Source organism: Nilaparvata lugens, chromosome 1 (assembly GCF_014356525.2).
Source record: "Nilaparvata lugens isolate BPH chromosome 1, ASM1435652v1, whole genome shotgun sequence".
NCBI lineage: Eukaryota > Metazoa > Arthropoda > Insecta > Hemiptera > Delphacidae > Nilaparvata > Nilaparvata lugens.
In genome coordinates, this window is record NC_052504.1 from 35204190 (window position 1) to 35214627 (window position 10438).

A 10438-nucleotide genomic window follows, 5' to 3' on the forward strand; every position below is an offset into this window, starting at 1 on the left:
GCAGAGGGATTTTGAATTATACATCTAAATGGTAACAATAGGAAGTAATGTGAAATACGTACGCAAAGTTCCTTTGCTGCACTCAAGAAACCATTCCGCACTCGCCTACGGCTTGTGCATAAACGTTTTTTTTCGGTGCAGCAAAGTGTCACTAGTTGCACAAATAACTATTTGGAGTAAGTAAGTAATATTTTTTACAATGATCTGTGCTTAATTGTAAAAAATAATAAAGAGAGAATAAAGTTAATGAATTCATGTAAATTAGAATATCAAATAAAATGTTTATTTTCAACGTTGGAGGCGCGCCTTCGATACAATATTTGCATTGATTTTACTGCCTACAACAATTACGTGGGAAAAGAATAATGCATTGTTTGACAATGTAATAATATGTGAATCTGAGGAGAGAATTGGTGAATTATTATCTCTGGTTGCAATCCGCATCACCTGTAGCGAGAGCCTTCATTCGGATATGGGAGTTGCTATGATGCTATTGAAAGATTATGATTGCCTTATAACTACTGGAAGCCTGTTCAACAATTTTTGTTTAGGGAATCCTTCAAAACAAATGCCCGTCTTCGAGAAGATCATGGAGGGATGAAGTGGATGAGGCAATAGTTATGAAGAATTTTTGAAATGATTGGATTAGATTTCTCTATTCACGTTTATTTCAATATATGTTACTCCTAAATTATTTGCAGAATGATTATTTGGGTAAAACCTATCTCAATGGGGGCATGGGACGGTCAAGCGAGAACAATACAACTGTGAGCCCTTTTGGCAGGTAATTTTAGCACATTTTCGACCCTTGTACAATGAAACGCATCCTGTTAAGTTTAGTGACGTTATTCCACACTTGGACTTTTACTCAGGGGTTCCCATTTCCGTGTTCTGTACAGGTCCATCAAAGTTATAATTTCCAACTATTAGACAGTCTATACTCTGTAGCTCTTGGTATAACATGGAGTTCATGCAGAGCTTATCAAGATGCGACAAAGATCTAAGCTGTAAAGGTCTAAGCTGTAGGTATAGTTATAGCTGTGATAAGTTCTAAATAGTGTGTTTGTCTTTTCGGTCTCAAAATTTTATAGTTTTTTTCAAAGTTTGTGTGTTTTTTTCTAATTTTTTTAATTTTAAAATGGTTTGTGTGTGTTTTGAATTGTAAATTGAGTGTGTAATTGATGAATGTCAAGTGACACATAACCTAGCTACATTTGGACTGTTGTACAAATTAGAATTGGAACCGTTTTGGGCTTATAAGCCTGTGGTACTTTTCTGTAAGTTGTGTGAATCTGAAAGATTAAATAAATAAATAAATCTTAAGTTCTAAAAAATTAGAGAGAGAGCATACATAATCTTATCTTATCACAAAACCTCAAGTCTGTGAACCAGGGCGATGCCGAAATATTTTCATCATAAATTGATTAACTTTTAAAATTTTTCCACTGGAAATATCCTTCAATTCAAAACATCCTTTACCGAAATCTTCAACCACTGCATACGGACCTTTATACCGTGGGCAGAGTTTCGCTGAAAACTTTCATATTTTATTAGATAGTACATAATGATTAATTAACACTAAGTCATTAACTTTGAATACAGTGCGCCTCCTATTAATCATATTATTTTTATAGCGTCTGATTTTACGCCTTTATTCTTCATCCGGAGAAAAATTCGTCGATTTCTAAGTCAAGAAAAAACATTTTTATTAAAGTTGAATATCTCCTGATCGTTAATCAAATTGCTATTGTTTAAATTTCTAGAGTCTACTTGTACAACATCAAAATCGTGTATATTTTTATTAGGTGTTACACTTAATCCATTATTTGAGAATATTTTATGATCAATCTGATTCACATCCAAATTAACATCAAAATTACGTAAACCTTGTTCGACAGGACAAACAGGAACCTTATTTCGTTGCCCTACTAGTAGTTTAAAGCTCGATTTTGATATGAATTTTGATTAGGAACAAATGCTGGATTGGGTTGGTCCAATGGCGGTGGTGGTACTCCCATGTTATGTGCCAATGGATGTGCATTCTCTGAACTTTGTGCATTGTCGTTATTATTTGAGTAATAACGATTATTATGACGATTACCTCTATTAAAATAGCCATGAGATTTTTCACCTTTATAATTATTAGAAGCAAATTTACTTTGCTGATTACTATTATTTGATGTGGGATTCACATGCTGAGTTATCTGAGGTGAAATCATATTTGGATATCCATGATTTTGAATAACAGGTGGATACATGTTGGGTGGCATTTGCATAGAAGATGGGAAGTGTTGATAACTATTGTGACCTTGATTGATCTGATGTTGGTCAGATTGTTGAATCTTATGATTACGATCATTATTATCTTGGTTAGTAGAAGGTCGATATTTTTCATGATGAACAAAATCATTCAATACATTCAAAAAAGTTTCATGTGTTTTAGCATTTCGTACCAAAGCGGCTGAATTGATGGTATCATCAAAGTGAGCGCACAACAATGTAAAAATTACTTGATGGTCCATTGCCGGCAAAAAATTCTTAGCCACATTATACTTAGAAATGAAATATTCAGTTAAAGTTTGATCTGTACCTGGTCGAAATCTACCAGTATTCAATTGAGCTTTTAACTTAGCTTGTATGGTTGGTGACCACATACGATCCACAAACTTATTCTTAAACTCCTCAAAAGTATGAGTATCATCTTTAATAAAATACCACCAATCTTTGTGACGATTATTGCTTGTCATGTTGCTCTCTACAATAACCTTTATTTGTTCCCATTGTTGTATTTTATTACGAATCAGATACTCATTCAAAGCATTAATAAAATTCATGAGGCTACGGTAATCAATGCTCATTTGAAAGTCCTGTCTAGGGGATTGGAAATAACTGTAATCTACATTGTTAGATAAATTACTAGCAACTGTTTCACGAACATAATCATCTTACTTAGTGATTGCTACAGCATTCTTGATACATTTATTTTTTACAACACAAATTTCCTCTTGATCACGATCAATATGATCTTGGACTTCATTGAGGTTAGATAACAGATCCTGATATTTTTCATTTTGGTTATCTCTTTCACATTCAAAAGTGATAATGTGTTGGTCAAGTTTAACTTTAGAATTTTCGACACTTTCAGTAACAGCTTGTACTTTATCTTCAACATGGCTAATCTTAATATTAATAGAACTAATGTTTGAATCGAGATTAAGGGTTTTATCCTGCAATTTTGAAATGTTTTCCTGATTTTCATTCACTAAGGCCCTCAATTCAGAATTTATCTTGTATTGTTCAGCTAAGATTTCTTGCTTCATTGCCATGCTATCCAACCTTAACTTCTCAATGTTGTCATTACCTTTATTAATCTTTGTATTACATTCGTTGATTTTTCATGAAGTTCTAAATTACCTTCTTGAATAGACTTTTCAATTCGCTTAGATTGTTCCTGACTCTGTCTAGATTGGTCTTGAATCTTGTTAGATTGATCTTGGGTTTGTCTCATTAACTGTGATAATATAGTATTGGTATCCATAGTGGTAGTATTTACTGGACCATTAATATTTGTAGACGCCTCGTTTGAGTTAGTTAATACTAAATGTAGGCTATCATCGTCAACTTGAACCACATTAAAAGGTTGATTATAACTCTGATTAAAGCTAACCTGATCTAGAAATACATGTCTGACCGTATTTTCATCAATATCTAATCCACTAGTACTTAATTCCTCAAGATTACTTGATGTATTTTCTAATAAGACAGTGTCTCTAGACATTTCATCATCACTACTTCCCATAAGGCCATACATGGCTATTATACTTAATAGTGATCACTGAGAAAAAAAATTGGGGTAAGCTATCAATTTTGGGGTATATTTATTTTGGTAAGGTCCCACAACAGGGGTAACAATTTGCGGTGTTTCGGTGATTAAACTTTACTGGACAGTCGGGCCAAAACTTGTGTTGGATAAGGTAGGTGTGGAATTTAGTCTTAGAAAAGAGTGGACTGTATAAATAGGAGAGAATAAATCAAATTCTGAAATAAGAGAAACAAATGTGTCTTGATTGATTTGACACGTGACTGAAACTCCACATGAGTGCAAGAACCGTTGTGCATTCCAAAAACCTGTGCACTGGAATGAATGCAAAACAGTTTAAGGCAACTCAGTATTAAAACTAATCAACATGTAGGCTAAGGTGAAATGCCAAATGAAAAAGTAGGTTAGTAAAATACAAAACTTTAATCAGCATTAAAGAATGTCAAAACACATGAATAAGAGATAAGATTGAATACATGAAGTAAATTTGACAATTTGGAATAGTAATAATTTGAATAATTTGGATTTTAATTATTAATGAGTGACAGTAAAAGGTTATGAATATAACAGCAATGCACGTAGAAAATAATCTATCTGGTATCAAAAATAGAATAATGTAATGGCTATTAAACAAACGTTTATAGAATACCAGAGTCTATAATAAGTAGTCTTTAGTTTAAACCTACAATTGTCATTTCTAACAACAAACAACACCTAGGAAATTTGAGATGTAAATATGTTGAATTGCAAAGCTTCAACATTTGAACTGGTTTGATACTAACAAAGAAAACAGGTAGGTTGAAATTAACCATGAGGTTATATGAATAACAGTAGCCTATACTGAAATAGCCTAATTGCAAAATGCAGAGACTAAGCTTTAGCAATAATCAAAGAATTAAATAGGATTGATAATTGCAATGTTCACAGAACATTCATGAATTGATTACAAAAAACTGACAAACAATTCTCAAGAGCAATTTTGCTGAACAATAAAATTCAAAGATAAATGAGGTTGAATATGAACAACCATGAATTCCTAACCTGAAAGATAAAAACAATAGATTAGGGCAGTATAAAAATGCAAAGTGGATGATACAAAAATACTTAGCTGCGGAACGTAAATGCAAGAGCCAAGGTCCCGGTTTGGTCTAGGGCCTTCAAGGACAGCGTGAGCTTCCAATAGCTCGAATAGGCCAAAGTCAAGGTCCCGGTTTGGTCTAGGGCCTTCGAAGACAGCGTGAGCTTCCAATAGCTCGAATGGACACATCAGAAGAGAAACAAGATTCCAACTTGTTTGAAATGCGGATGAAACAGCAGCCAGTTGTAGAGGAAGAGTTTTCAATTAATGTTTCGAAGAATTTATTTCCTGAGTCTTGGAAATATTCAGTTGCAATGTTTGTAAAATGCGATTTACAATTGAGAGTCACTTTAACCTTCTAGTCGTGACCCTATTTTTTTCTGACGTTAGTCGTGGCCCTGGGTCCAGGGACCCGCTTCTTTCATATTGAATATTTCAATATATTTTAAGATGTAATGCTATTCTATGATTTTAATATGTCCAAGGATTATTGATTAACACATTGAGCACTTACGTGAAGCAGAAATCGATCTTCATTATGATTATGAAAATTAATTTGTGAAACCTTGCATTTTTAGGGTAGTGAAAAGTAACGTTTGGTTATTATTTTATATAAAGTGAACAAAGAAATATAGTGATGAATACTATGATGGATCTTACATGCAACACTACTAGAAAGATAGGAAAAAATTGGAAGGTCATAGTTCACTCTTTTCATTGAGTTCACCCTTAATTTCATGTTGCACAATCTTTGCAAGACTTATGAAATTATAGTGATGAATACTATTATAAATCCTAAAACCTACATGAAACACTACTAAAAATATTTAAAATATATAAGGTCTCATAAAGTTCACTTTTAGGGGAGGTTTCATATTCCTGGGATCACCTGAAGTTCATTGGTTTCACTATCATCCCACTCAGGGTCAGTATTCTTATCTTGAACTATGAATTTGTTTTCAGCCTCACTAATGTCATTGAAATAGAGATCTAGAAGTCAATTTGTACATTCTTCGAAGTCTCTATTCAAAATAAACATATTGACTGCTTGAATCCAATCACTATTTCATACAAATGTGCTTTTGAAAAGAACGAAAAAAGTTACGTTAGTCGTGACCCTTGGGTCCCTGGGACCCAGAAACGTCATTTCACGAAAACAACAAGTCACTAAGCACTAACACTCTACATCAAGTTTAAGTGTCTACTGACATGGATCACAATAGACAGTAAAGCAAACGGAAGAAAAATTATAACTAAAACAAAAATTGCCCGGGTCCCTGGGACCCGGGGTCACGACTAGTAGGTTAAACAGTGATATGGGCAATATATCACAAAAATATCAATAGAATGAATGATGGGTAAACTTTCAGTCCCACAATGCAAATAAAGAAATACTAAACAAGGTTAGCACTCGATGTAAAACCAAGAGTCTGCAATATGTGAAACAAATTTAAACTTGTAGATAGACGTGGTGACACACGCAAGCAGCCATTTTGGGAATGCCGTAATGGAAATAAAATATGTAAAATTGAAACAAGTGTTCAAGTCTTGAAAAACTAAAAAATAGCTCCACAGAACCAGTCGAGAATGTCCAACAATTGAAATAAACAAACAGGGCAAGGTGAAAACTATTTTCACGAAAGATGAGAGTTCAAGTTGTAACTTACACACACAAGAGTTCCCGAGCACGTTGACAAATTAGAAATGAGATAACAAATGAACTACTTATGCGATTTTTAAAGTTGATGGCTCCAAAGAACCGAAAAAATGTCTCCAACAAATAAAACAAGCAAACAGGGTGAGGTGAAAACTATTTTCTCGAATAAAGCAGAATAATTGGAGACACACACGAAGTTGCTGCTAGAAGCCAAACGATGAGACAAGTGAAGTGCAGGAAATGGATAGCAAGCAGGTGCTACCTTGATCAAGAAATCACCAATAAAATTGATCTATAAAAAGATGCAAAAAATATCCGGAAGCCGAACAACAAATTGACAAATACAATAATAATGACAAAGGCTTCAGAACATATCCAAAAACTAGAACAAAGATAAATAGAATATGCAACGAGAATGCACAGTATCAAGTCGGCAGTGGACCACTTGCGCTCCAGCTGCAAAGATACAAACTAATAACTACCGCGCAGAGAAACATGACAATACAAATCAAAAAATCAATAAAAGAGATTTTTGAAGATGGAGAATAGTTTTAACAGTAGGCCCTGTATCAATTTATCCTAAAATAATTCTAATATGAGAAGGGATAATATAATGACTTGAGAGCATTTTGGCTAACTGTGAAATATGTAATATGCAACATTTCAAGTATATTACAGAGTTCGAACATGACAAACAATAAAACCTTATAATAATAATAAAGAAACACCATACCAAAAATCCAGAATTATTGTTAATGCATGAAAAATGTGCTCGGGAGGTTAGTTTGAAAGACATTTTACAAATTATGAATTACAGAAAAATTACCAAGAGAAAAACAAGAACTCATAGCGTATTTTGCTTTCACTGAGTTTACATCTACTACAAAATTAATATAAGTTACAAGAAGTTGGCAGAAATAAAACTTTAAAATAAATTTATCACAGGAAATTGTTACAAGCACATTTCAAGAGAACATGCCATAGCGGAAGAGAACAAGAAAACGTATATCACAAACAATTAGTTTTGCTTTGCCAACTGAACCGAATAAAACACATATTTTAGAGTTTAATTAATTTCGGTTAGTTCTAAGTCATTGCTGTATATAATTTTAAGATTTGATAATAAATTTATATTTCTCAAATGTATTTTAATCATCCATTAAACCAAAATGAATCTTTTCCAAATAACTATTGAATGAATATCAAATATCGATGTTTGAAGAAAAGATCGATATTCGATATTTTGTTTTCGATTAAAATCGATCTACATTAACAGCACACAATTTGAAATTCTAAAAGTGTCAAAGTATTGTAATATTGTAATATTACAATAGTTGGATTCCATCATTATGGAGCACAAAACCTTTTGTAATATTATTTGAGCCTATTCTAATATTATCAAAGAACTAATTTCTTATTAGTGCTAGTTGATATTTTTCAAACGATACATATTATGTCGAGTTGTAAGTTGCGGGCCAGAGTGTCGGATTTTAGAGTAGGTTTTGAAAATACATTTTATGCTCTAAACCTATCTGGATGGGGGCATTAAAAGATCTATTGTTTGATATTGGTTGAGAATTGACATGGGTTGGCAGTTATTGTTTCCCATCCCACCGGCGTTGAAGGAGTGGTATTGTTCTCTCTTGATCGTTCCATGCCCCCATTGAGATAGGTTTTACCTAATTATTTTTATCAAGAAAATGAAGTACAATTAGAATTACATTAATATGATATTTTCTTGAGTCTGCACAAATCAGCGGAGTTGAACAAAGAACCTTGGACAGCTGAACTTGAAAAATGATATCCAGCAATATCCTTTCAATTAACACTACTAGAGTATTAATGATAAAAGGAAGAACAAACAGTGAATAGCTCGAAGTAAATCATAACTGTTAAATCCCAGAAGATGGAAGTATTGCATTGTTAGATCAGAACAGAATTCTATTAAAATCGATGCAAATGTATCTTACTGTGTGTCTTATCTCGTTACCATGAGGAGAGACACATAGAAGCCTTTGGAGAGTACTACGAAAAACCCAGGCGCTGTTCTGCTAATTGCCTTTTTATTGGTTAGGCGCTACTTGATTTGAAATTCCGGGATGCAACAAATGGTTCTAAGACTCGTTACCTTTCTGTGGAAGACGAGGCTTGATACAATTCATCAGTCAGTTGGTTACTCGATCATATAATGAATTGAAAAGGGATGTGTTTTTTCTATTATTTTTTTCTGAAAGCCAGCAGTATTTTCTGTGATAATAATTGTACTTTCACCAAGTAACACTTATTCTTGTTTGTTTTTAGGAATTCAACCTGATTGAAAGAAGAGAGCTAGCTCCTCTACAAGAACTTATCGAAAAATTGACGGCTAAAGACACCCGATGAGGATTTTCTAGTCAAGGCATTATCTTTATGGTCAATCCTGCACATATTTTAAAAACTACATATACACTGATCTAAGATCTGAAGATTAATTTATTGGCTGAGAATTCTCTAATCATATTGGGCTTTGAAATCCTTTCTCATTGATATTATAATATCTGTAATGAATTATTGCTGATGCATTTGTTCCTGTGCACCTCAATCATCATCATTGTGTATTGTAGAAATAGAAAAGTTATATATCTTGTTAGTTTTTTGACTAAGTTAGCTACAGTTATTATGCATCAAAATATCCACAGAACTGAGAAATAATAATAATGGATAGTCCTTTAAAATAAAATTTTTCAGTAGGTTTAAAAGCATGCCCAATCGTAAGTGCCTCTGCTTTGGTTTGGGGAGAGTAAATAATGATAATCAGGGTTTCTAAAGAAGGTTCTGTTAGAGTTGTAAATTATGATACATACATAACTTTGGCTGTTAATGAACTTATCTTGTAGGGAGTGCACTTTTATCTCTTTAGGTTTTATTTTTAATATTCCCAATGATGTGATTTAATTTTTTATATGAAATAGTTGATGTTTTAGTTGTTATGATTATTTATTTAATATTTTGTTATCTTATTATAATTTATTTAGATTAACTATGAAGATTGCACGTATCTCTTACCTGTTTAAACCTAGTGTTAGTAGGCCTAGCCGTTTTAAGCAAACCGGATTCGAATTTGTATTGAATAATTCTTCTGAAGAATGAATGTGAAGACTGTCTATTTCTAAAAAAAGAACTAAAATTTTTCATCTTAGTATGGAAATGAGTATTTTTCAAGAAATTCGATTGTACGATTGAACCCATCTGTTGAAAATGTTTAACTTTATACAAGCAGTCAGTTCATTGTGAATTCTGATGGAGTTATTATGCATTTTATGTGTAATATTTTTTGCTATATTTTTATGAATAAAGTACCAAAAAGTTTGTATAGCAAAGTCATTTGTTTAATTTATACTGGCCCTTTTGAGCCCACTGATCCCAAATGGAAACTCCTACAAAGTCGCATATTATAATTTTAAGGAAGAATGTATTATCATGAAGAGTGTTTTCATGGTATACAACAGGTATGAATTTTCCTGGGAACAATTGGAAGACATGAATACTTCAAAGTTGAATATAAAAAAATTTGGGCTTCGAAAAATTTTACACATTTTTGAAAAAATTGAAACTGAACATAATCAACATACAGAAATTGATCAAATATGAAGAATGGATTCTTCGGAATTCACTGAAAAAATTCTCTGTTGACTATTTTGGTTTGATTCGACCGAAGACAGAAATTAAACTGGACAATCAAATTCTTGAGGCTTTTCAAGCACTCTCACAAGGTTCAGAGGGTCAACTGAATAAACTTATTTATTGGTTGTGAGAAACAAGATTAGTTTATGCTCATCCTTGCGAGTATTCTTGGATGTTCTGTTATTTTATCATGAATTAATCATAAACAAATATGTTTGAT

The 10438-nt window shown here is 32.7% G+C and overlaps 1 protein-coding gene across 1 annotated transcript in view; it reads left to right on the forward strand.

Moving 5' to 3' along the window:
• The window catches only part of LOC111049736 (MOB kinase activator 1B), a 30688-nt gene extending 20774 nt beyond the window's left edge, over nt 1-9914 (forward strand). The window contains exon 5 of the mRNA XM_022335896.2: nt 8857-9914. Within this exon, the coding sequence (XP_022191588.2) occupies nt 8857-8937 (81 nt within the window). The 3' untranslated portion in view covers nt 8938-9914. The remainder of the gene's footprint in view (nt 1-8856) is intronic.
• The last annotated feature ends 524 nt before the right edge of the window (nt 9915-10438 follow it).